Below are 27,044 nucleotides of genomic sequence, written 5' to 3'. Positions count from 1 at the left end.
TAACTCCAAATTATGGTAACAGCAATATTAAATAATGATTAGTTCACCATTTCTTAATGATGGCTGGTGTAGAGTGTTATGTGCTGTCATGAGTTACTGTATATTATTTTGTGTTGGTTATTGCAATAGTAAGTATTAAAGGTGAAACCAAATTTCCTTGCTCACCATGTCCACCTCCCTCAATAGTTATAATGTGTGAATGTCATGTTTTAAAAATGCATATAGGCCATCTGTGCACTTGTCAGTGCAAACAAACTTTGGCTAGCTGCCCTCCAGTCTGAATCGAGCCAAATATGGCCGCCACACAGCAGAAGTCTTCGCATGTATTTACATTCCCATGGGGCTCCGCTCCTCGCTGGAGTCTGTGGGCCCCGTTTTGTGCTTTGTGGGTCAGAGAGCTTTCTGCTGCTGAGATCTCAGCCCTGATACTCAGATCAGACTACAGACTGACTGCAGAAGTCCTCCTGGGCAGTAGTGAGGTGAGGTAGGTTGCACTTTCTTTCCATTTCATGCTCAGTCCTTCACTGGCATTTCTCATTCTCACTTGTTATGTTTTGGGGAATTTGGTAATTAAGTTTGTCGAGCAGCTCGTAGGGTTCAAAAAGAAGTAATGTCTCAATGTGGACTTGTAAAAAAAAAAACGAGTAAATAATGTAGTTAAGACTCCCTCATTGCTTTAGTCCTCAGCAATAATGAGTCGTCATATGACAGGCACTTCAGCACCAGGTAAGAACACACCAGTCCTCCCGCCACAGGGGGAGCTACATCTCTCTACACGGAGCTCTCGTCCGGCCTGGGCAGCAGCTGAGTGTGTTTCCTCTTCTCTAAGATCCTGTTGAGCTCCTCCGAGAAGGAGTAGCAGAGCGCTGACGGGCTTTCAGACTCGCTCTGCCTCAGCAGCACATAGCTGTTGCCATTCATCCTCCTCAGGACGCTGGGCAGCGTGGCCGACAGCCCGCTGGGGAAGTCGCACTCTGGAGAGGGGTGCTGTGGGGTTGGTGGGAGAGGAGGGGCCGGGGGAGGAGGCTCCTTATTGGGTGATGGATGACCCTCGCCGGGGACGATCTGGAGGAAGCCTCCCTCCTGGATGTCGCCGTTCCGCTGCTTTGAAACTCCATTACAAATGCCGTTGCCGTTGCAGTGGCTTGAGATGGTCTTCAGCTCCATGTGGGAGGAGTTTCTGTGCTGTTTCCTATTCCTGTTGTGCTTCTTATTGTTTGGGTAGGCAGAAGCTGCGGCGCGTAATGAGTACTTCCCTCTGTTGCCCACTCGCAGGCAGAAGCCCACGTAGACGAGGACCACGGTGAGGACCACACACAGGCCTCCGAGGATGGTGATGAGGGACAGATACATGGCCTCCATGCTCCTGGGGGAGAGCAGCTCTGAGCGGGGTAGGAGAGCGGCCGGGGGCAGGGGCTTGGGCCTCTCGGAGGAGGGACGCTCAGTGGGTGCTGGCGGGGTGGCGAAGAAACTGTAATGGTCTTCAGTTGGCTCAACATGTGGGGGAAGGGGCAGGTCCAGGCGGATGGTGACGTTGTAGGTAACTATGGCGACATTGATATGGTTCTCGACAGCGTAGCAGGTGTACAGCCCGCTCTGGTCCTGCCGGGCCTCGATGACCAGCAGTCCATCTGTGCCGGTTCTGAAGCCGGAGTTGAGGCCGTAGCCCTGCAGCTCGCCGCCATCCAGGGTCCAGAGGGGCGTCGCCAGGTTGGAGCTGAGCTCACACTGCAGCAGCACGTCGTCGCCCACCCGCACAGAGCGGCTCCGCACGACAACGTCTGCAACACACGTATTAATACAGTGAGTCTAATTTCACATTCATTTTACAGGAAAACTTACAACTTAGCCTCTGACTCATTTTACATGGTAATTACTTAACACCGACTAAACTGGCTGTCCGAAGTTACTGAGGCGTAAACACCAATTACAATACCTTTTAATTCCCGCCATCATTTTACATTGTACCGAGAAAGAACAACGAAGGGGCAGAGGATGCTACATTTTATCAGATTGAAATTGTGAAGTGAGAGAAGGCACTTTGCCTGCCCTGAATATCAAACAGATTTCTCTCCAGAGATGGCAAAAATGTGATTAAAGAAGGGAAGAGAGGATTTTTTGCCAACGCAGTGTGCGCATAATCAACTTTCAAAGAGGCCTTCATGCCATCTGATGACAACTATGCGTCTTCCGAGTCCTTCCTAACATTCTCTATTTTTAATCTCCCTTTCATCATTCACTGCGTTAAAAGCAAACTTTGCTTTTAAGCAGCAGCACCTAGCTGCAGATAAGATTCGTGCGTACCATCGTGCGTGCTTTCACATCCTCTGCTGCCCTGCTGGATGTCCTGGATTAAAGTGGATCTGCGAAGAACATAAGTATATTAGTGCAAAGAATAAACACATACTTTGCTGTAACATAAAAAGTATTGAGTATTGTTGGTAGACATAGATCTCTATTTATTCCTTTTTCTATTCCGTCGCATATCATGTTTTGCCTCCATAACAGCGTTCTACTGAGTTAGCAAATCTGTCCTGCAGGTTCAGTAGATCAGTACACTTTAAGTACACAGCTGCATGTGATGTTTACTATCACAGCCAGCATCTAGTTTCTGCCAGCGTCGTGATTACGCAACAGTTCTGGGAGCTGACACGGTGACAGGGCACTGTGATTCTTGAGGTTAGTCAAATCAAACACACAAAAGGGCAGCTGCAGCACTTTAATCATCTGATCCAATCACACACACACACACACACACATACACACAGCCTTGAGCACCCACCTGTCTGCTTGTGCCATTATGTCCACACACTGGGCTCCGTTCCAGGCACAGTGAGGGTCCCTGGCAAAGATGCAGTCGTAGCAGGAGTTGTATCTGCGACAGTTAGAGAGGGGAAGCTGCACCACGCCTGATGGAGAGCCCACGTACACACTCATCTGGTGGCGAGAGAGAGGATTTAAATGCCGTAAGGTCGAGATGACTTGTTTGTGCATGTGATGGTCAAACACAATACCTGTTTTGCAGATAGCAGCAGGTTGTTAACAGGTTGTGGTTCCTCAAACAGTTGAAGCTCCTCGATAATGTGAAGCTGACCCTCGATTTCTACAGCTTTATGTAACCAGCCTTCATCTGAGTGACACAAACAAAGAGACACATTAGAATTAAAAGACCATACCACCACGCATATCACTGTGTTTTATATTGATTTCCAAATTTGAAGGCAACCATTAGTTTTTATTCATTTCAGTATGCAATATAAATGAACTTGAAGCTAACACTTAAGATAAGCAATCCACTTCTTTGTCTGTATTTCTTGTGTGTGAGTGGAAATGCAGCCATATAAACTTGTAAAGCATTGCTGTAAGAGCAACTTAAGCACATATTTGTACTGTGGAGTTTGTACAGACAGAACATTAAGTTGGGGGCGGCTGTGGCTCAGAGGTAGAGCGGGTCGTCCACTAATTGCAGTTCAATCCCCCGGCTCCTCCAGTCCGCGTGTCGGAGTGTCCTTTGGCAAGATACTGAACCCCAACTTGCTCCTGAAGGCTGTGCCATAGGTATGCGAATGAGCATTTAGATTAGATCCTGATGGGCAGGTTGGCACCAGCCTCTGCCATCAGTGTATGAATGTGTATGTGAAAGGGTTAATGTTGACATGTAGTGTCAAAAGAAAAGCGCTATATAAATGCAAGTTCATTTAAGTCGGTAATGGACCGGGCTGATGTGAAAGTTTGGATTAGAATCACCTGCTGTGATGTTGTGATATATATCTTAAACCATACACCTTTATTACAATCATTATAAACATATAGATACATACATGAAATTTGACCTCTGCATTAATCCATCCTAAGCATTTAGGAGCAGTGGGCTGCTGTAAAGCACCCGGGGAGCAGCTTGGGGTTTAGTGTCGCACTCTAAACCTCGCTCAAGGACTCTTCAACATGCAGTCAGTAGGAGCCGGGGATCGAACCGCCAACCTTGTGGTTAAAGGACGACCTCAACCCACTGAGCTACAGCCCCCCACCTATATCTTCAAATAAACCATAGTTCAACATTTTCCCTGCCTCATGGACTTGTGGGTACATTGGATTTTCACAAAAAGATACTTTGTGGCCTAGGAACTTCGAACTTGGAAAAACAGCCTCTACTGGTTTTTGGCCGCTGACTCTAAAGTCTCATTGAACACATCAACAGCCTAATAACCATGGGACAATACTGTAAATTTGACCAAAACAAATAACAATGACAAAATGATGGGTTGCCATTTTTTGACCAGGTTTCTGTTCCTGATTTCTGATTTTCATATCATCGTAAAATGAATAGAAAACACGTAAGAAATATGTCTAAACTTATTTGCAACTAGTAATGGATACAGCTAGCCTGGCCACAGTAAGTCAACAAGAAATAGTCCAGGACATAATTCATTTGGCAGATTGTGTTACCATTGAAGTAAGCCAGGTCCCCTTTATGCTAAGCTAAGCTAGATTCATATTTAGTGTACAGACATGAGTGTCTCGACAATTATTTCCTAAAATGTCAAACTATTCTTTTAACAGACTGAATAATAAACAGCTGACATGGATTCATACACACCTGTGCCCATGTACAGTACATGGTATGTTCGTCCATCTAAGCCTTGGATCGTGTGTACGGCCATGTGTGTGTAGTCTGTGGTCCGCCTAAACAAAAGGGGGCGTCTGTCTGAAGGTTGGACCTGCTGGGACATCAGAGGATGCCTCCGGACGAAGTTCAGCACGTCATCAGGCAGGGAGGTGGACACGTTTATGCCCCTGGCCCTCAGAGCGTCAGTTATACACTGCAGGAAAAGGAAGCCAAAGAGAGCGATGAGAGGAGAGAGTGACGAGGCACGGTGTGGGCTGCAGGGAGAAGAGAGACTCATTTGTAACAAAGTTTTCTGTAAATAGAGACGGATGGTGGAAGGCACAGCGGATGTCACGAGGCTTAGCGAGATGGTCTGCGGGAAAATTAAGGGATCAAGGAGAAAACGCGAGCCTGTGGAAGATAGTGTCTGGGGAAAATGCTACTTTTCACTGGACAACAATGAGACTGTGTGAGTTCAGCAGCCGGCTTGAGCTGACATGCAGGCGACTCAGCTCTCTCAGCACCTGACTAATGGAACAACTTCCCTTCAGCCATCTCCTCTAAGAGGCTTTCACGCTCGCAAGTTAAAGCCCTTGACCGTTTCTCCTTTCCGTTTAAGAGCAACGTTAAAATTAAGTCCTACAAAGTGTTGAAGTGACACTACAGTGGATAATGTCTGCTACTGCTAACGATGCCACGGCCCTGACTGCTGCACTAAGCCATTGTCGCCAAAGCTACAGGCTGGAGTTAATCGCCATGGAATTGGGTTTCACTGACATAAGCTGGTTGTGTTTGAGCCTCATCCTTGATGCTGCTACTCATCCTCTATCATTTTCCCTCCATCTTTTCTTCTGCATCTTTACGTTTTCTGGTGTGAATCCTGGGAGGACGAAGAGAGACTTTTCTTCCGAGTTGCATGTTGTGTTTAAGAGGTTGAGAGGGCAGTAGTGCCTTTGTCTGTGTGCATGTGTGTTTACCGTTCCAGGTCGTGGGTCAGGGATCTTTCCAGTGTATTCTTTCCACTTAGAGCCGGAGTCCTGGTTCTCCATGTATGGTCCTTGAAAGGCCTCTTGGACTTCAGACAGAGAGAACCGACACACCGCAGACGCCTTCACGTTTTTCCTAAAGACAGCAACATGCACAGTGAGAAAAAGACCAGAGCACAGGCCGCGAACAATAACAGCAGTAAACCCAGTGTTGCCATAGGGACAGCAGTAGAAGTAAAGTAGATCAGTGGCTCACCTAAAACATGGAAAGAGATAAATGGGAGGAAAGCCCAGGGGAGGGGATGAGCAGTGTCAGGGATAGTACGAAGACCATTACAAGTCATACATCTCTGAGAAGAGTAGGAGGGGAGGAGGAGAGAACTACAAAATGGTTTCAGAGAGGTGTTGTAGGAGTTACAGACAGGAGAGCTCAAGAGGAGAAAGCAGCGTCACGACAACAAAAACGCTGAAGATTATTATTGTTTGTGTATGCTTTCCGCACTACAAAACATTTTGCCTTGGCATAACATTCACTCTTCAGCCGATACATCCTTGAAATGAATGAACCAAACTGAAAAGTGGAAACTAGTTTCTACAAAAGGGCCATTACAGTTATAATCTTTAAGATCTTCCTGAAATCAAACAACATTTTTGTTTTGTTGTTTTGTTAATAGTCTGCATTTTTTCTGCAATAGCCATTTGATATATTTACATTCAGAAATGAGGGGGCTGCAATTAATCAAAATCACAATGTGGCCTACTGCAATTTTCAAATCGCAGGAGGTGCAATATTTGTTATAAACAAAATGTGTGTCAAAATATCATTTTAAATTAAATATTGTGCTGTTTCAGAGATGTCCTGACCTACACATCATATTCTACAGACTTAAGAAAACATCTTTGTTTAGTACAGATCCCCACAAAAATCCCACCATAATCATTATAATGTGTTTTCAATGAAAACAATGCAAACCCAACTTTCTGCTTCTATGGCTTCACATCAAAAGCATTTAACTGGCGAACCACGGAGTGGCTTTTATTGTGAAGCAGCCACAGGAAATGTCTCTGATGTTAGCGAACTGCGATTATTCACATAAATATGCAAAACAGGCCTTTTCAGTATTTTTTCATCAGCGGATCATTTTTAATTTGTGCAAGGACGTAATGGAACAAGAAGGAGCAGCCACAGTGAGGAGTTAACTTCTCTTTAACTTCTTTTTAGTCCATCTAAATTTGCATTTCTAATTAATATTCTCTCCTCAAACTGCTGTAAAACTCCTCCACCCAACTTGGATGAAAAAGTTCTCCTCAGCTTTTTCTCACACCTCTCTTTCATCTCGTCCCTTCCTGTCTCAATGTATCGATTGCTGCCTTTCATCTTTATCTCACTCATTTACATTCCTGCATCCTCAAAGTCCCCGTGAGCCGGAGACCTTGACACGAGTTCCCACTCACCACTCCAGGCCGAAGATGCCGTAGAAGAGCGTGTCCTGTGGCGTGAGGCCGGGCATGACGAACACGCTGCGCAGCATGTTGAAGTGGAAGTCGTACTCTGGCAGAGAACATGTCAGCCTGGCCTTGAGGAAGGACGTCCAGCGTTTCTGGAGAGTTAAACGGCCTCCCCGGTCCCCCTGAGGGATGAAGAGTGGAGGGAGAAAGGAGAAACAGAGGAGGAGAAGGAGGAGGAGGTGGAGGAGGAGGGAGTGGAGAGGGTCATATGAGGTAAGGCCCGGATAAATGAAAAACAGACTGAACTCTCGGCTCAAGTTGGCACACAAGGGGAAGTGAACCTCCTAAAGAGCGCAACAGATGGCATGGGAAAGCAATAACGATACTTTCAACAAGATTATGGCTTCCCATAGGTACAGTATGACTCCCCGTTGCAATCTACAGGTTTGTGTGTGAGTGTGTGTGTGTGTGTGTTTTTGTCCCTCAGCAACTGCAGCACACCTAAAGGTTGAAAAATTCTTGACACGTCCACAATGGAAAAGCTTGACTCAAGGCCACGATTCTTTTGGAAATCCAGCAACTGACATCACCGTGCCCTTTGATTGTAACTTTTAAATCTATTCAGCCTGTGGCAAATTGCAAATGTCACACATGCTGCCGCAAGGCATTTCTATTAAGATGAAAAAACAAATATGCTGGCACGCTTTCAAGGAGAGAACTTGTCAGCCGACTTCATTTTTAGGTGCCACAGGAGACAACAACAAGGTTATTACACTGTATGGTAAGCTCTCAATATTCTTAACTCCTTCCTGGCCAGCAGGAGATGTACAGTAAATCATTCACATTTTATGCAGCAGAGGATGCTAAACAGTCTGTCTTCTCCCCTGCAGTCAGCCATCCCTCTCACTCAGAGCCACACTGACTCTGCAACCCATTCATCAGATACACAGTCTCTGCTCCTCTAATCACACTGGGGCCGTGTTACAAATGCATTCCCCATCCAGCCTCTCATCTATTATAGCAACCCCTCCTATCATCAACCAACACTTCACTCAAGCTAATCTGATGCAAAGCTTCACTCCAAGCTGTAAATCATATTCTGGATCTTTTAAAAATCTGCACTCACCTTACAAACGCGAGCCACTCGTGCCACCCTGCTGTGGCTGTAGGTCGTCGTCTGCTCCTGGCTCCTCTCTGTGAAGAAGTAGTAGATCTTATCATCATCGCCGGTGCTGCTACCCAAACTCTCCCTCACCAGAGTTGAGCCCACGAAGTCGGCCTCTGTATGGGGGAGAAAAAGATGCACTGACTAATACTGTTTTTTTTCTTCTTCATAAATGAACGAACGAAAGCAACTGACATGAACCTTTGATACCCTGAGGCTGTGTACAGTAGTTGCCTCGAACAAAACAGTAATATTCTACCTGTCGACCTGAGGTGTTTCACCAAAACACAAAACAATAAAAAAGTGAGATGGATGCAGCTAACCATCTTTTACACAGCAGATGGCTACTTGTAATATGAGGGAAAAGGAATGGTAATCACAGTTTGAACAGATGGTGAAAACACAAAAGATGTTTTCTGCAAAACATCATGATTTGAGTCATTTAAACCCCAAACCAGGTTTCTGGAGGAATATATTAACAAACACAAGAGTCTACAGTCATGTCAGTGGCTTTGGGAGGCTGCACTTAAGCACAGCTGTACTTTGAGCTGAATGCTAATGTCAGCATGCTAACAAACTGATGTTTAGCGGGTATAATGTTTACTATGTGCAATATCTTAGTTTAGCGTGTTAGCATGCTTAACGTTTGCTAATTAGCACTGAACATAAACAGCTGAGGCTGAAAGTTAAACCTGCAGTAGACAAAATGTTGGCATCATTGGGCAACAATTCCATAATTAACCTTTCAGCATATTGTAATTCAAGTTCTCTGAGAGAAAACTAGACTTCTGCAAAAAATAAAAAAAATCTAGCCCGTGATGGGAGAATTTGGCCAATCACAGGTCATTTCAGAGAGAGAGCGTTCCTATTGGCTGTTCATTCAACAGAGGCAGCTGTCAATCACTCGCAAACTCCGATCAAACGGTAAAACTAGGCAGCGCTGATCAAATATGAATCAATATTCTGTAACTTTAATGCCTATCTCTCACCTCAAATGTTTTCAGAAACATCTTGTAGTGTACTGTTTAGCTGTAAAATGACAAAGTTTGCTCCGGCTGGTGGGCGGTGCTTGGTATTTCCTCAACTTGATCTCAACATGGCTGCCAGGTCACAAACTTTCTCATTTCACAGCTCAACAGTACACTACAAGATGTTTTATTAGCATGAGCATTATATTTGCTCCATTTCTACCCACTGCAGCTTTAAGGGATCACCAAGTTATTACAATTCATCTTGAGGGGGACACAATTCCCACAACTGTGTGTACCAGATTTCATGACAATCCGTCCAACCGTTGTTAAGACGTTTCGATCAAAACCACAAATGTGAACCTAATGGAGCCTAGTGGCACTAGAGAAAAAGTCAGGGGATCATCAAAGTCATGAAGATACATTTTTCTGGGAACCATGAATGTCTGTACGAAATGTCATGGCAGTCGGTGCAGTAGTTGTTGAGATATTTAATCTGGACCAAAGTGTTGGACAGACCGACTGGGACTAACAAATAGAACTGTCGATGTAAAACTAAGTTGTAATGCTTTAAGAATTAGTGGAGCAATTAGTAGAAGAAGTAAAATAATGTATTATTGATTAACTGGCACTGATAAAGAATCAGTGTCTGCTACTTCAGCAGATTAGATCACCCGGCCACCTAAACATGCTAAAGGGCTTTTATCATTCCAGGAGATTAACTCACCGTTCAGCCAGCGTGTGGGGGCGTCTTCTGTCTTCAGTGTGGGGGGCGGAGAGTTGCGTCGGATATCTGGAAAGCTCCTGAACTCGTACTGGGAAGCTGTATACATCTGCTGGTCTGGAGGAAAAAACAATGATTCAGCTTCTTCAGTTTTTTAGTAAAACTCTGGAGGTGACTGGCAACTGTTCAAGGGTTTACCGATGAAGAGGGCAGTGTAGCCTGTCGTCGGGTCGTAGGGACATTTGTCTTTGCCTTCCTCAGGCTGAGATGACATCACAAACCGCTCCTCGTCCTATATGAGACAAAACATACGGATAAAGACGAGGACAATTAGTTTAATCTTGAAACCACAAAGGGAATCACAAAAAGGTCTTGAAGGTAAAAGACAGAAAGTCAAACATAATTCAGAATGTGAATGAATAACAGATGAGGCACTTTTGAGCAACAATGTTCCCATCTATAGATAAACAAAATTATTCGGAAAATGCAACATGCAAACAGACTGCACTTGCACTACAATAGTAAGTATGGATTCAACAGTACTGGACGGGCTGTAATGTGTTTTGCATTGACATACTATGTATACACAGAGGGGTCTGAAGGCATGAGTCCCACACATGTAGAGATGAGTCGCGTTGAACCTCTGGAGGAAGCGGATGTGATTAAAACACTCCGTCTGCAAGAGGAAGAGAAAGCCAGAAAAGATATTATGGCGAGGGAACGAATATCAATACATAGGGGAGAACCATATACAAAAAAAGATGAAAAAGAAAGGACTAAGGAAGAGAACTAAATGCCTACCTTATTGTCTTTTCCCTTGAGCAGACACTGACGTTTTTGCTCGGGGGAGGCTTCCCACTCAATCTAACACACACCACATAACATACAGTAAGATAGGAAGAGCAAGTTCATATCACTGACTTGCATAAATTTGAGCAAAATACCACAGATCTGACAGCAGAGAAACGACAGCAATATCTTTTAGTGCTTTAATAATTCATATATTAGGGATTTTTGCCTCACAGAAAGTTGTAACAGGTGTATTTACAGCAGGAGATGCATGAGTGGTTGCAAGGGAGTGTTACGCACACATACCAGCAATTATATTTTATGACAGGCACGAACGCTGTATTAGCATAATTAGCACAACAGCTTAACGTCTGGTAATAAACACAGCAGCATGACAAGTGAAAGAGGATTTTCAGTCTCTATGGGTGCTTAAAAGGGACGGTCAACTTTAATGACAGTATCCTGCAACTTGCAATGTTTTGAGAAATAAACTCAATGCTGACAATACACTCTAAGGAAATGGAAAAGAGACAATAATGCCATCATCTAAGGACATCATTTATAATTTAAGTGATAATGGACTGTAAATGCCAATCAGTCCATTGCAATGAATGTATAAAGAGACATCTTGAAATCAGAGGATCATTTTTTTCGAAGTAAATCAACTTCCCAGTACGAACCCTTAAATAGCCCTCATTTAAATCCATCCATCCATCCATTATCTGTAACCAATTATCCTATTTAGGGTCCCGGGGTACACCCTAGACAGGTCATCAGACTATCACAGGGCTGACACATAGAAACAGACAACCATTCAAGCTCACATTCACACCTATAGGCAATTTAGAGTCAACAATTATTCTAACCTGCATGTCTTTGGGAGGAAGCCGAAGAACCCGGAGAAAACGGCTGTAATAATGGATATATCAGCTGTAATTCATAACTTTTATTGTGTTATAGTACACCCATGGGCTGTATGCTGTAAGCCTGTACCATCGTGGAAGTATTAACGTCTCTGTTCCCAAACAACCGGCTATCGGCCAGTAGCTAGTAGCATGACATAAACAGAATTTAATGGAGTTGTAGGCTATATATACCATCTTTTACGCTCTTCTGGATTATGTCATTACTTAACATTTGCACATGGATGCGTCATTTCCTGTCAATAACTTGTGCTTGTTCACGCCATTTGAGACCAGCGTGGGAGCGGCGGACTCCACCACTGACGATGCAAAAATACTATATAGAGAAGTTACTAATGAATGTACATACATTTAATGGCAATAGTAGAATCAATTATAAATTCCAGCCATAAATAGAATAAATCGTAAAGGATTATATCTTTAATGCTCGGCCTCTTTAACTCTTTGTTGGGACTGTGGGGATTTAAGTTAAAACTGGCAACACTGTGTTGAGGTACATAGAAAGAATGCTAATTACTGCATAAATTACAAACAATTTCTGTGTCAACATGCTCCAAAGTGTGGATGATATCAACATGAATTCTGTATCTATTTAAAGTTACTGTGAGAAGATACAGTAGTTAGTTTTATTCTCATTAATATGTAAGTTTATGCAGCAAGATGCTCCTGTGGTGAAACTGTGAGTTATTGTGTTTAACACACACACACAAACAAGGGGTGACATGGGAATAAATAGTTTTGCCTCAAAATGAAATATTTTTGCCTCAAAAAAGTTCCTGCGTTGTGGAATGCAAATGAAGCCGTGGCAGAGTTAAAGATATGGCAGCTGAGGCGAACAACATGCAGAAACACAGAAACAAACAAACTCACAGTGAGAGCGGAGCTGGCTGAAATGTCAGAGGCATTGAGAGCGAATACAGCCCCCCGGGCGCCGACGTAGAGACGTTCACTGTCAGCCTCCAGCAACATGGTGCTGTAGTTGACTGCAGAGGACTGGAAACGTCTGCAGCCTTGGAGACCTGGGAGGGGAGGGGGAGGAGGAGGAGAGGAGAGGAGAGGAGACGAGAGGAGAGGAGAGGAGAGGAGAGGAGAGGAGAGGATGTTAATGAAAGAGATTTTTGTAACCCCCTGCTTCTGCTACCATCTATTTATCAAAACAGCTCCTACTGTTCTTTACAAAATACATCACATGACATTTTAGAGATGACACTCTGAAAATCAGCGGGAGCAAAAACCAATAAAAAATAACCCAGTTTTTCTTTTGTTGTTGTACTTCCTCAGATAATATCAGTATCATATCCCCGGTATGATTATTGGACAATAGAAGTGGTTGAAACAGCCTGATTCTCATTTGTATGGCTACACACATTACCACCTGGGCATATCTTGGCACAAACGCTGTCCACTGCTGCTCTCGATTATGGTCTGTCTCTATGGGAACAGCTTTCGGAGAAAAAGTAACCTCTGCTCACATTCATATTTTCTTGAATACTCCACGAATTGACTTGTTTTATCCTCTGCAGTACAACTTCACTAATTATTGTAAAATGCAACACACCTAAATACAAACAGATTGTATGTCCTCTGGATTCTTATGTGACAATTTCAACAAAAAACAACATAAAAATCCACATTGCTGGATATTCGTACACAAACGAATCTCCCTGAATGCCTTTAGAAAAATGTGCATAAAGTTCTTGCCATCAGAGTTGGGGCATTTTAAAAGCACGAGTGAGCGCATTTTTCAATCAAACCTGGCAGTATGAGAATAAAAGCGAGGAATAGAAATCTATTCATCTGCCGAGATGGATTTCTGGCTGTGTGATTGCCGAACATCAGTGCAAAGCGGTAAGAAGGCCTCGCTCTTTGATTCTGAGGGACTCGCCTTCAAAAATCGGAGGTTCTTTTCTGAGACTGCAGAAAAAGTAATTCTATTAAATTCCACTGTGCCGTAGCTGCACAGAAAATCGCTTTACGTGACCTCAAAGTTCCTTGTGTTTAGTCAGAAATTAGAAAAATACACGATACCTGACAAAATGGGAAAAGCAAGATATATTATCAATAGCTGCTTTTTGACAACAGTAATGCTTTAGGGTAGTCATTTCCTTTAAGACTGTTTATCTACTGACTTTCCCTTGCTCATCTTTAGTGCTGAAATGATTAGTCAATTATCAATAAGCTGACTGACCGAAAATTAAATTGCCAACAATTCTGATGATCAATAGCGTAAAAGGAATATTTAAAACTGTTAAACTGTTTATGCGGAAGTGTTCTAAATAGTAAGGTTTTAGCAAAGATGCATGTGTTTGAGAAGTAGTGAGCTTACGACTGGATAAATGAGACTTGGATTACACTGCACAACTTGTGTGACAGTTTGTAAACAGATATTTTGATAAAGTTTTGCTGTTGTTAAAGGCGGACCCCATTAACTATAATACATCAAGACTTTTCACCGTTTTTTGATTCTTTGTTAACTGTGGAGGCATACGAGAAAAAACAAGTTTTCTTCAAGAATTCAAGATAACACGGGGTGTGTAATTAATATACAAATGATCATTTTGTCTTTGAAGTATTCCTTTAAGTCATTTATTAAGCAAAAATGCCCCAATATTTGAAGATTTCTGTCCTTTTATTGTGTTTTAGGACTGCAACTAACAATTTATTTTCATTATTGACTAATCTGCAGATTATTTCAATTCAATTAATTGTTTTGTCTATAAAATATCAGAGAACAGTGAACAAAACTAATAGTCTACAGCCATGCCAGTAGCTCTGTGAGGCTGTATTTAGACACAACCATGCTTTGAGCTAAATACTAACACTAGCATGGCACCATGCTCACAATGACAATGCTAACATGCTGATGTTTAGCAGGTATCATGTTCACCATAATCATCATCTTAGTTTAATATGTTAGCATGCTAACATTCACGTATTAGCACTAAACACAAAGCACAACTGAGGCTGATGGAAAAGTAATTTGTTTTGCAGGTATTTAATCATAAAACAAAGTTTTGAACATATTAAAATTTTGGTCAGAAGATGGCGCTAAATGAAAAGTCAGAGATCAACAAAGTTGTCAAATGTCATCCTGAGGGGAACATGTAGTATATAACCTTTATTTAATCAGGTAGTCTTGAAATAGCAAGATATCTTTTGCAAGAGAGACCGGAATAAGACAAAAAAAAATAGCCAAACCAAAAAAAAGGACAAATACATGACCGGACAAACGAAAGCATATACAGCATTAGTGAATATGAATGTCATGACAATGCATCCAATAGTTGTGGAGACATTTCAATCAAACCACAAATATCAACCTTATGGTGACGCTAGAGGGAAATTCAGGGTCATCAAAGTCAAAGCTATTTCTTCGGTGGACTATTGCCATACATAAGATACCTGCTGCTAGCACAGATAAAAATGACACAAATTTGGTGGTTCCAGCATCACATAAGTTAGGATCTTTCTGCTTTTCTCAGTTTTACACACAGCTATATCTATCCCTGACCAGAGATGAAATTACAACCCCACCATGGACAATAAAAGCCAAGGGATTATGCTTATCCCACACAGCTCTGCTGAGGAAGAAGAAGATAATGAAAAGAGGCCCAACACATCAGCAGATTTCAAGGAGATCCACTTCTACTTAATGTGACTTTCTGTGGTTTGAGGTTATATTGCTTTGTGTGTAAGTGCCCCGTCCAGTTTTCCAGGCTATATTGGGATGCATCTGTTTTGACAGGACAAGATACTAATGAGGTTCACTCACGCAAACACTCAGCAAAGAAACATGCTTTACACACACACACATACAGTATAGACACGCTTACACGACATGTCGTGAAGTCACTCACTGCAGTCATGAGATGCCAGAGAGTTATGTAAGTTCTAAACATACGATCTATCAGGAGACCACTTAGCTTGGGTAAACACGACACCACTGTCAACATCACAGGCACAGAGAACTTCTATGCATGTTACGACCACAACTCCACTGTGATGGGACCAAACAGTGTTGTCACTTGTGGAATAATGACAGCAAGGTAATAATTTAATGTCTAATTAAAAGATCTGACGTGAGTAATGCTGAGCAGGTTTTACTATCAGACGGGGTGGAGTGTTGACAGCAATTAAGAGCAATAGAAACTTGAAAGCGAGCCACTTTTCCTGCCTATTGATGAGGACAGTAGCTCAACTCGGGTCAAACATGAAAAGTGTCAGACTTCCTGAATCCTCAGCCGCTGGAGACTGCGTGGTTATCAAGTAAGCTGACATTAAGATTCCTATCAGCTGCTGCAAAAAACAATCCACTCTGCTCACTTCAGCAGCAGCAGCAGCAGTCAGTTCCCATCCCAGACTGCTCCTGGGTGATCAGGTGTCTACTTTTCCTCACTTATTCTCAGCAGGAGGAAGCAGAGTATTACCTGTATGGGATTTGAGGAACAATAGCTTTTCCTACGTGATACGAGTGACTCATTGTGAGTGAAGACAATGCATTATAGCAGCGACGACGCCTAAGTTTCCTCAGTGTAATCCGAGCGTTAAGACACACAATGCCTGACAGCTGGAACCAGGTAACTGAAAACTACCTCGCTGAGAGTGTGACGCAGCAGAGGAAGATTTATTAACTATATTGGACAGCGCAGTTTAACCTCGGCTTACAAGATCGTGCGAGAAAAGGCACGTTTGATTCATTCTATAGGAAAAGAGCGAGAGAGGCAGAGAGAGAGAGAGAGAGAGAGAAGCCCAGATGATATTATTTACTGAGCAAACACTTGGAGGGACCTCAGCTGATCAGCACAGAACACAGTGTTCAGGGACACATGCGCTGAACCTCCAGGCAACGGACTGTGACGTGACAGCCTTACAAATAAATTCACACCGATTGTCAGGCCTGTTTACGGTCCAGAGTATCCTGACGGGCCGACAGGCGGTGCTGAATAAACAAAGTTATATCCACCGACTGTAAATCCCAAAATACCTGACAGGTTGAAATCAGTTTTCATTCTTTTTAACAACCTATTTCTCTGTTTTGGCGGCTTTTAGGCTTTCGGCTCCTCAAAACTGACCACTGGAATTCGTCAAATTAATAACCCTTAACGACGTCCCTCCCTCAAATCTTTTCACCTACTTTATGATGATGTTACAATTAAGAGAGACCACGGGTGTGTGTGTGTGTGTGTCTGTGTGTGTGTGTGTGTGTTTGACTGTGCTCGTGTGTGTGATTTAACTACACCGCACCGGTTTTGGAAGCTTTGCCTTTAGGTTGCGAAGAAACACAGAGATTAAATGGATTAGAGGTAAGTTTGCATATCGAAGTCTTCTCATCAGGAGGAGGGAAGCAAAAGAAACAAAGACAAGAGGTAAAGGCGAGGTAAAGGAATTAAAAGCGGGCAGTGCAGATAGGAAAAGTACAAACTAATGAAGAATAAATTGAGGAAAAGAGACAGAGCTTAGGTGCAAAGGCAGAGAGAGGGGGAGTGAACGAGAGAGTGACGGGGCATGCAGACGTGGAGATGAGTCGTGTAGGAGGACCTGTGGGCAGGCTCGAGCACTAACCGATGATTTACAGGAACTGAGATAAAGGTATCAAGAGAGGTTCATAGCAAGAGGAGTAACAGGAGGGGCAAAAAATGGTTAATGAGTGTAAGTAGGTGATGTATTGTGAGAAAGACAACTGTTTAGAAAAAAGAGAAGGGGAGAGGAGGGATATTGTTCTACAAGTATATCTTATAAAGCAAAATTTGGCTGCATGTCAAAGTGGAGATGTGAGAAAATGTCTTTCACACGTCTGTGTATCAACAAATAAAGTCCAGGATCCGATAACAGTACAGATTTACGGAGATACACACACACACACACACAAAAAGACACACACTTGCCCACACATGCACAAAAGAAGAATACTGTATACGGCCGTCTTGCGCCATACTACAATGGTTGCCATGGTTACGCTGCTTCTGAACTACCTACAGTGGTGTCAGTCTCCCTGGATGCTCCGCAGGGATCCAAGTGTAAGCACTCCACTCATCTGCCTCTGTAACCTCAGGCTACATGCCATCACACACACACACACACACACACAAGGTAAATGAATAATAATCACACGTTGCTAGAAAATAAAAATAATCTTGATTTACAGAAGAGGCAGGTGTAAGAAATACCTGGGGCAAGAGGGTGTATGAGCAAGTTGGTGTGCACACAAATGAGATTGAGGAGAGTGAAAAAAGAGTTATGCCAGGAGAGAGTAAGAAAATAAAGAAAACAAGATAAAGAGAAAGAAGGCAGCACCTGCAATACTACAGACTGAGACTAGACATCTAAAGAGTTACTGTTGGTCTGAATGTAAAGCACTGCATTAATACTTGAGTTATTGAGTCACCTTAAGGTATTTAACTAAAAAACAGTTCAATGTTTGAAGATCAAATGATAAAGGTTGCTGAAATTTTGACCATTTGACAGGAATATGTGACGCAAGAGAAGCTGTTCAAAAATATACGCAAATGTGTGTGCTTGCGTCCGTGCTTACCGCTGCTCAACACGGTGACGCGTGGAGTCACATCCAGGTCCAGGGGCGTTCTGAACGGGTAGCCGGCTGCCACGCACACACAGCAGCTCAGCAGCAGGAGCCGCACCGCAGAGGATCGAGTTGCCAGCATCTCCGCCGAGCGTCTCGTGGGACACACACGCTCTCCGACCAGGGTGTATGCACATGCAAAAGGCACTCACACAAACATATTCACCCTACGACTCACACACACCCACTCGCTGGCACTGGCAGGCGGCCTCTTTCACCGTGCTGTACTGAAGGAACCTGAAAAAATAAAACACACACAAAACCAACAGTGTTAGTAGTCATGTCTACACTAGAGGAAACACCTGTGGCCATCAAAAACTCAAAGTTGAAAAAGAAGGAAAGCTGGGGAAGTTGAGCGGCACAGTTCAAACACATTAAATAAGTTGATGTGGAGGATTTCACAAGGATGATGACAGAGATATGAAAGAGACACAAAGTGCATACGCTCAATAAAATATCAGGGGGGGCTTTTGTAGATCAATGGTGCTGTACCAGACCGGGGCCGCCTCTCCGTGTTGCAAAGTCTTGCGAGCAGCAGCTGCCCAGTCTAAACACACGCGCGCAAACATCATTAACCAAACAACGGCTGTCAAACAGAGCTACGTGCCGATATCACGAGTAAACACTTGAGGATTAGATGGCGATGTGGAGCAATCCAGAGATCGATAAGGTGTGAAACCAGTTCAAACAGCAGACGTACCTGAGAGGAGCCAAGTCCACGAGGGGAAAGATTGTGACATGTGATCATCTCTAAGATGTGCGTGTGTGTGTGTTGTGATGTGAATGCCAATGTTGTTCCAGCAGGACAAGACCCTCTTTTTTGGAGGAGTGAAGGGAGGAGATGGTGAGAGGAGGAGGGGAGGGAGGAGATGGTGTTTGTGTGTCACCATCACATGCACCAGTGCACACACAAACACTGGGAGTACACTCCATACAATGGAGCATCGCCAACCTTATCCGATTTTATTAGGAGGAATGGCGACATCTCTCTTTCTCTGTCTTTCTCTATGTCGCTCTTTAAAACACACATACACACACACACACACTCCTCCCTCTATATACTACATACTCCACCTCTGTCATTAAAATGCTTTCCCAGTTCCAAATGTAAACAGTCACACACTCTTTAGCGCTTTCCTTTCACAAAGCATGCCTCTTGCACAATAAGGAGCTGAACGGAGGCTGCTTGTTCCTTCTATCACGAGCGTACACACACGTATGCACACACACACACACACACACACACACACACACACACACACACACACTAACCCAAATCAATTTACACACACATGCATGGATGCAACTAAAAAAAAAGAGCAGGAAAGTGAAGCCATTAGCACAAGTCTTTGTGGTGACTGCGCTCTTACAGAAAGTCCCAGCGGTCCCTCAGGGCTGACTCCATGACTACGGCTGGCTTGAGCGTTGCATAATGTAACGGCCAAACACAGCAGCATGCAGGTGTGGATAAGAGACATAACTGTTATTGTACCAGTGGGTAGTAATAGTGAGACGGAGAATCACAGGCTCAAGGACGTGCTGTAAGTACTCTATACTGTGATATTATAACCGTTTACTACCCACTGTTCCATCCACAGGACACTAGCACTATGTAAGACTTTCATGGACTGCTAGTACTGTGGGAAAATACTAGGGCTGTCAATCGCATGATTGTCCATAGTTAATCGCGATTAATCGCAAATTAATCACACTTTTTTTTATCTGTTCAAAATGTACCTTAAAGGGAGATTTGTCAAGTATTTAATACTCTTATCAACATGGGAGTGTCTAAATATGCTTGCTTTTTGCAAATATATGTATATATTTATTATTGGAAATCAATTAACAACACAAAACAATACAAATATTGTCCAGAAACCCTCACAGGTACTGCATTTAGCAGTAAAAAAATATGCTCATATCATAACGTGGCAAACTCAAGTCTAACAGTCAGTGTGTCAGTGTGCTGACTTGACTATGACTTGCCCCAAACTGCATGTGATTATCATAAAGTGGGCATGTCATGTAAAGGGGAGACTCGTGGGTACCCATATAACCCATTTTCATTCACATATCTTGAGGACAGAGGTCAAGGGACCCCTTTGAAAATGGCCATGACAGTTTCTCATCGCCAAACTTTAGTATAAGTTTGGAGCGTTATTTAGCCTTCTTGACGACAAACTAGTATGTACTTAGGTTTTCTAGTTTCATATGATGCCAGTATCTTCACTCTAGCTTTAAAACTGAGCCCGCTACAACGTAAAAACCCAAGTTGTGTTAATGCGTTAAAGAAATTTGCGTTGACGCATTATTATAGCGTTAACTTTGACAGCCCTAAAAAGATATATGATTAATATACTCCTAAAAAAGTAATGTGTGTCATAGATAGATAAACAGAACGCTATAGAATATCACTGAAGGCTTAAAATGAAGCTTAAGCGAAAGTTTAGACAGGAAGACCCTCTTTATACTCTTTCATTCACAACCTTTCTGTCGCTCTTATATCCACAGGCTCCTACTCTATCAGCTGACTGAGGGTGGTTCACTCTTAGATAACCAAACAGATTCTGCCAAGCTCTCTCTGAGCCAATCATATCGTTGAAATCAGATTTTAAAACTGTTCTTCTCTCTGCTGCTGTCAGTTGTCATTTCAGTGCAGCTCAATGCAACCCGCCTCCACCCCATCACCTCCAGTCTTCATCATATTCAGTGCCCAGGCCTGCTCCACATCCCTTCATTGGATCTTCAGTGCTCCCTTCACCACCACCACCAGTGTCTAGACTCCAGAGGGGGGAATATACCTAATCTCATCACGGCATCACTACCCCCTTTTATATACCACGTCTCGATGGAGTCTAATCGCCAAAGACTTTACACTATTCTTCTTATCATGCATTATGTAATAAATTATTGTTCAATCTATACAGGGTCTCTCCTGATTGAAATGATGTCTTCAGGAGGTGGGTGTTAAAGGGTTATTGTATTTTATATACATTTTTCTTTTTGTTTTATTCCTCTCTGTGATATGAACTCAGCAACGTGAAACCTGCAGTAGAATGTAAAATCTAGGTGAGATAGGTATATCACACACTGAACATTTATTATTCTTTATTTTTCAATAAAAATTGCAGTGATGCAATTGTGAGTAAGGAGATGCAAATGATTCGGTGTTGGGCCAGTTGCCAAAAAGGTATTTTAGTAGTCACAAGCTATGTCAGAAAATAAAAACACAGACAATAAGAACAATAAGTTAACATGAATGTCCTGGAAAAGCTTAAGTGGATTTGTTTAGTGCGGAAAACATTAACTGATTAGTCGATCGACAGAAAATGAATCATCAAACATTTGGTGCTTTACTCTGTTTTATATCACTGTTAATTAAATACCTTTGGGTTGTGGACTTTTGATTGAACAAAACAAGTTATATGAAAACGTCACCTTGGGCCCTGACAACTTTTGATGGGTTCACTATTTTGTGTTATTTTGATTAACTAAATGGTTAATTGATTAATTGCAAAATAAGCACCAGATTAATCAAAATGAAAACAATCATTATTTGTTAGTTTCTTGCATTAAAAACGTGACATTTCAACAGCTGACTAAAGGCTTGGATGTCGGACTTTCCTAGAATACACTGGCAAGAAAGAGTTTTAAAATCCATCCCTGATGGCAAATTCATTATTTTGACTGAAAGGAAGTTGGAGGAGAGAAAAGTGAAGTCATCTAAATCTCCACAGTGATGGATGTCAGCTCTCTGCAGAGGGATATCTCTACTGTACGTGGGTGAAATTAAACCAATGGCTAGAAGGTAGGAAATCAATCTAAATGCTTTGGAAACGTTAAGTATACCCATATGTGATCCTCCAAGGGTGGAAAAAAATGTACCACTCCTTGAGCCCCAAAACCTCAGGGCAATCTCAAAACAGTGAAAACAAGGCTGAAAACCAGTTCCTGAAATGTAGCCTTTAGGGAAATACCACTTTTTAACTAGTGTCAACTACTTTTTAAAGGTTTTTTACAGCTCTATCTTGCTCCCATTATGGCAAATATACCTTGAGGACACCAATTATTTCAGTCTTACATTCTCTCTCAGGATGTGCTGCCTCTCCTGATGCCTGTCAAACACTGTAAAGGTTTGTCAATCGTCCTCCCGGCCTCGTCTAAGCTCCCTTTAAAAAGGTGGCAGAGGAGGGGCTCTTTATATCTGACTCATGCACACCAAATCACTCAAATGGGCTGTCAGGGTCTAAATCCTTTCAGTCAGTCAGTCTGTCTGTCAACTGATGTGGTCTTGAGAGTTTATTCAGATGGAAATGCTTCACAGGAATATGACGGAAAGAGAATGAAAATATAAAAGAGAGAAAGCGGCGAGGGAGGAGGTGAAATGCTGTCGGAAAAGTCCAGCAGTGCGGAGCAAAGAGCCAGTAATTGTGACATTACCGATTCTCTGTCATCTAAAATCCAGATTACTCCTCCTGACTTGCTCCGAGTACCCCGGATCCCTTAAATGCAGAAGCTTTCAATAGTTAATTGTCCACTGAGCACACCAGTCACAACTTTGAGAAGATGTAGAAAGAGACATGTTGAAACTAAAATGAGGGATGACCCAGAGGAAATCACAGTGAGTCTACCTCTCGCGACCTAACCTTTCTAATCGGTCTTCCTCCTGATCTCGCTGCCAGCTCTCAGTCCCATGACATTCATTCACACTGATGGATTTTATCAGGCAATTATAAAGTGTCTATAAACCTGCCTGAATGGAGGAGATTGGAGCACTGCGGTGACAGCTCCATCAACAGACAGTGATTGTCCCAAGGGACTTGAAACTCTCTGTTTTTGAGTTGGATACGTGTGTGTGTGTGTGTGTGCGCGTGCGACAAATAGTAGAAAAGATTACAGTCAAAGCCATTGAGCTGTGCTTCAAAAGAGAGACAGGCTGCTTTAAAACCCTCTTGTTTCACAGACAGACAAAAGGAAGCCAACTGAACTGAACTCTATTTGTTCCCAGTACTGTAGCTTCACACTTTGTACTGTCACTTTGCGAATGCAACACTGGGTTCTTTAAACCGACACTGGAGTTATTCTGACAACACGACAAAGGAGGCACAACTGTGTATGGTCAGTGTATTACTGAAATGTTCTTTGTCATCATTTGTAGTTGTGCATAACACAACAATCAGAGTTTATTTGTGTCATTTGTTTGAATGTTTCCACTCTGCGGCGGTTCTCTCTGGGTTAACGGCAGTCAAATGTGGCAGTAGTTTAGAGTCTAAAATTCATGTTTTTTTTTAGGGTCTAGACTGGAGAGAAGACCCTCAAAAACCATGATCAACATCATTTAAGTAAACAACAACAGGCTTTGAGTCAATTCAGACTAGAGGTCGACCGATAGTGGATTTCTAAAGGCCGATATACAATAATGATAGTTTGGAGCAGGAAAAAGCAGATAGCCGATTAACTGGCCGATATCTTCTTTACTTCTGCAGCAGCCTAGTCGGCTACTTTTACATACCGTATGCTACATTACAAATTTAATAATTCACAAGAGGATATACTGAAGTGTGATTTGGTGGATTACATCATTGGAAAATATTCTATTTATTTGCAATGGGCGATGCACTGATCTGTGGTTTATGACTGGTCAGGATTACTTCTGTTGCACGTCCTGTTACATTGTTAAATGTCACTCTTGCGAACCATTAATGTTTGTGCATATTCCCGGGGTAAAGAGGATCCTTAAGTGTGTGATTTCATTTCATGAATGGATGTAACGTGGCTGGATTATTTTGAAGAGAGAACGCCAAATTGGTACAGTAAGCAAGATTAAGTAACAGTGAATTATTTATTTTCCTCCCTGTCTGCCTGTCTTGTATCTGGGACAAAGAGTTGATAGTGTTACGTTATATATTCGAGAGATGACTTTTTTCTCCCCCTCAGCCTTCCCCTTTACCTCCATGCAAAACGGTGATGTTCTTCAGTACATCCCAGCGTGACTGGTGGCGACTGTGCAGCCATTGGCCATTATCAGAGCCCAGTTCCGCCGTTAACGATAGTTTGTAAAACGTCCTATCTGCGCCAATTAATTGGCCAAACCGATTAATCGCTCTACTGCTAATTCAGACAAGTCTTTAAAGGTTTTATTCAGAACATATAACCTAAAATCCCAAATTTGCCTCAAAGGGATTCGATTCAATGAGGAGAAGAGCAACAGAGGAGGAATACCTCTTACGTTAACTTACATTACAGAGAAACAGAAATACAATATTAGACAAATAAACATTTATTTGGCATATGGAACAACTTTTGTTATTTTGCATTAACATATAGCATGTTTTCAGTGTAGATGTAGCCAGAAGAATAAATCCCGATAGAAATCATTGATAGCGCATACTGACGGAGCTAGAGCTGCAACAATTGATCGATCAGTTGTCAACTATTAAATTAATTGCCAACTATTTTGATAATCGATTAATCAGTTTGAGTAATTTCTTAAGAAAAAAAATTAAAAATTCTCTGATTCCAGCTTCTTAAATGTGAATATTTTCTGGTTTATTTACTCCTCTATGACAGTAATAATGAATATAGACAATATCTTTGAGTTGTGGACAGAAAAAAAGACATTTGAAGACTTCATCTTGGGCCTTGGGAAACACTGATCGACATTTTTCACCATTTTCTGACACTTTATAGACCAAACAACTAATCAATTAATCGAGGAAATAATCGGCAGATTAATCGACAATGAAAATAATCGATAGATGTATCATGGTTGCTCCATTTGGACTGTGCTAAAAATCCCAATGAGTGGCTGCAGCTCATTATTGAGTTACTCACAACTCAAAGCATTGGTGAAGTCATTATAAAAGCATGATTATAAATGACCAACATTTGGAAAAGGTATGAAAACAATAGGAAGAGAACATCAAAGACACTATCTACATAAACTGTGTTATATGACTACATCTTTCCATATCTCACAAGCAATTTCCTTCCACTTTCTTAATTTTTTAAAGCAGGTAGATTAGTGGGTTTCCCTACAGCCTAATGATTAGATCACAGTTACAAAAGGCCATCAGCTTGGACTGAATATATGGCGGATTACTCATTTTAAACAGATCAATCATGCTCTCCAAGCACCTTTAGCATCATCAACAGCTGATTTACTCTAACCAGAGCTGCTGTTCTTGGCCACATGTTTGTCCATGACTCACAGTTTGCAGCTTTACTTTGCATGTTGTCCAGTTCGCCCACATCCCTGTTAATATAATAATATATGCAGTAAAGTGCAGCACATTAATGGGTCATAATGGGTGTTTCAAATCCAGCAATTTACACACATTCATGATGCCAATTCTCTCACCTCAGTTGGTGATATCTTAGACCTTTCTGAATTGGCTCAACTCACAGGAAAATATCCCATAATGTAAATGATCTCATATTTAAGAGGATATAATAGCATACACATATCACAAGTCTGCACAGGAGCATTGCATAAAGACTTTAAGAGATACGACGACACAGAATTATGCTGCACAACTATCACTGTATAGAAAATAAACCGAGATACAAACTGTGTTTCTGCAGGTTAGCAGCGGTTGTGTAATTTTCAGGGTCTCTTACCTGAATCATGGACAGATTCCTCGAAGAGAGAGATATGTTTCCTTGAGCTCCAGATAATCCAAGTGGACTTTAAACGCCGAAACACCCTCTGAAGCACACAAACACCCACTGAACGACACACACTGGAGAGGCTCTCCTCCACTCACGAGCCGTCACAGGTGGCCCGCCCTCCCACGACGCTCAACACTTCTTCTTCTTCCTCCTCCACCAGCCTCTGCATCAGGTAGTCAGTCCGGTGCTTTCTCTCCACCAGCTCGGTGTTATTAGATGATGAGACGGTTCCTGGTTCGTTGAGGACAGTTTCAGTTATGATGAGGCAAAGTGAAAAAAGGTGCAACCTGTCCGTTCAGTGCTGCTGCAGAGTGGCGCCACACTGACACCCAGCGGCCACAGAGGGAACTACACACAACCAGGTGTGCTGGTTATATAGAAAGTCATAGATACATTTAATAATAGGCCCCTTTTTTTGCCATTTGTACAAGTCATAGCAGGGTAAACACAGGTGTAATTGATCAAATTCATTATGGACCCATTCTGTTTCGTGTGTCACAGCCATTCCAGTGAGCCAACATTTATTTTTTTTATTTTATTGAAGATAATTAATTTACAAACATTAAGATAAGATAAGATAAGATAAGATATTCCTTTAATAGTCCCGCAGTGGGGAAATTTGCAGTGTACATCAGCAAAGGGGATAGTGCAAAAAAAAAGATGCATCAGCTAACACAGTAAAAAAAAAGAGCTAAACAAAGTGTAACAAAATATGAACCATTTAAATAAAAGGAAGTATAAAAATAGGAGCAATATATACAGTATTGACAATAGACAGACTATTAACAAAATTGCACAAGTGGAAAATGATATTGCACAGTGAGAATGAATGAATGAATGAAATTCCACCTGAAAATATCAGGTTATTGTCAGTTTTTTGGTGTGTAAGTGGTCTACTGGGAGCAGTGCTGGTTGTGGCATTGTAATCTAAATTCAACAACACTTCTTAACATACAAGGCACAATTGGATAGGAAAGATAACTTAAATTATAAAAAAATAATATAGTGAAAATAAAAGGAGGGTAGAAAATTATTAAAGGAAAAAATACATAAATAAATAATAATGATAAGACTCTTCCATAGTAGCTCTAGGGGTCATCATCATATATGTTCAGTTCTTCATAAGCTCTGAGGAGAGACTTTGCATGCTTTCCGTTCATTAGTGTTAAAGCACTGAGATGAT

General features: G+C 42.2%; 1 protein-coding gene across 2 annotated transcripts; it reads right to left on the bottom strand.

Moving 5' to 3' along the window:
- Positions 1–14: 14 nt before the first annotated feature.
- On the bottom strand, positions 15–26,129 carry sema4ga (sema domain, immunoglobulin domain (Ig), transmembrane domain (TM) and short cytoplasmic domain, (semaphorin) 4Ga). 2 transcript variants are annotated; one of them, XM_037782908.1, is made up of 15 exons: positions 25,811–26,129; positions 18,143–18,427; positions 12,481–12,629; positions 10,700–10,762; positions 10,476–10,574; positions 10,097–10,190; positions 9,902–10,015; positions 8,168–8,322; positions 7,048–7,223; positions 5,584–5,728; positions 4,598–4,820; positions 3,015–3,130; positions 2,783–2,937; positions 2,305–2,363; positions 15–1,781 (listed from the first exon to the last, which is right to left on the bottom strand). In XM_037782908.1, exons 2-15 carry the CDS (start codon positions 18,270–18,272, stop codon positions 772–774), a joined length of 2,688 nt encoding a protein of 895 aa, XP_037638836.1. In that variant the 5' UTR covers positions 18,273–18,427; positions 25,811–26,129; the 3' UTR covers positions 15–771. The 2 variants fall into 2 exon arrangements, with proteins under 2 accessions (XP_037638836.1, XP_037638837.1); XM_037782909.1 differs by lacking the exon at positions 25,811–26,129 and adding an exon at positions 18,891–19,039.
- Positions 26,130–27,044: the final 915 nt, after the last annotated feature.

Source organism: Sebastes umbrosus, chromosome 10 (assembly GCF_015220745.1).
Source record: "Sebastes umbrosus isolate fSebUmb1 chromosome 10, fSebUmb1.pri, whole genome shotgun sequence".
Classification (NCBI taxonomy): Eukaryota; Metazoa; Chordata; class Actinopteri; order Perciformes; family Sebastidae; genus Sebastes; species Sebastes umbrosus.
Note: the sequence above shows the minus strand (reverse complement) of the source record. Positions and strands in the feature narration are given on the sequence as shown.

What these genes read in the sequence shown, in the direction of transcription:
- sema4ga (XM_037782908.1), bottom strand. Translation starts at nt 18,272, where the DNA reads ATGCTGGCAACTCGATCCTCTGCGGTGCGGCTCCTGCTGCTGAGCTGC. An exon ending in TCAAGGGAAAAGACAATAAG is followed by an intron (nt 10,575 to 10,699) that starts GTAGGCATTTAG and finishes TTCCTCTTGCAG; the next exon opens with ACGGAGTGTTTTAATCACAT. An exon ending in CTACACTGCCCTCTTCATCG is followed by an intron (nt 10,016 to 10,096) that starts GTAAACCCTTGA and finishes TTTTTCCTCCAG; the next exon opens with ACCAGCAGATGTATACAGCT.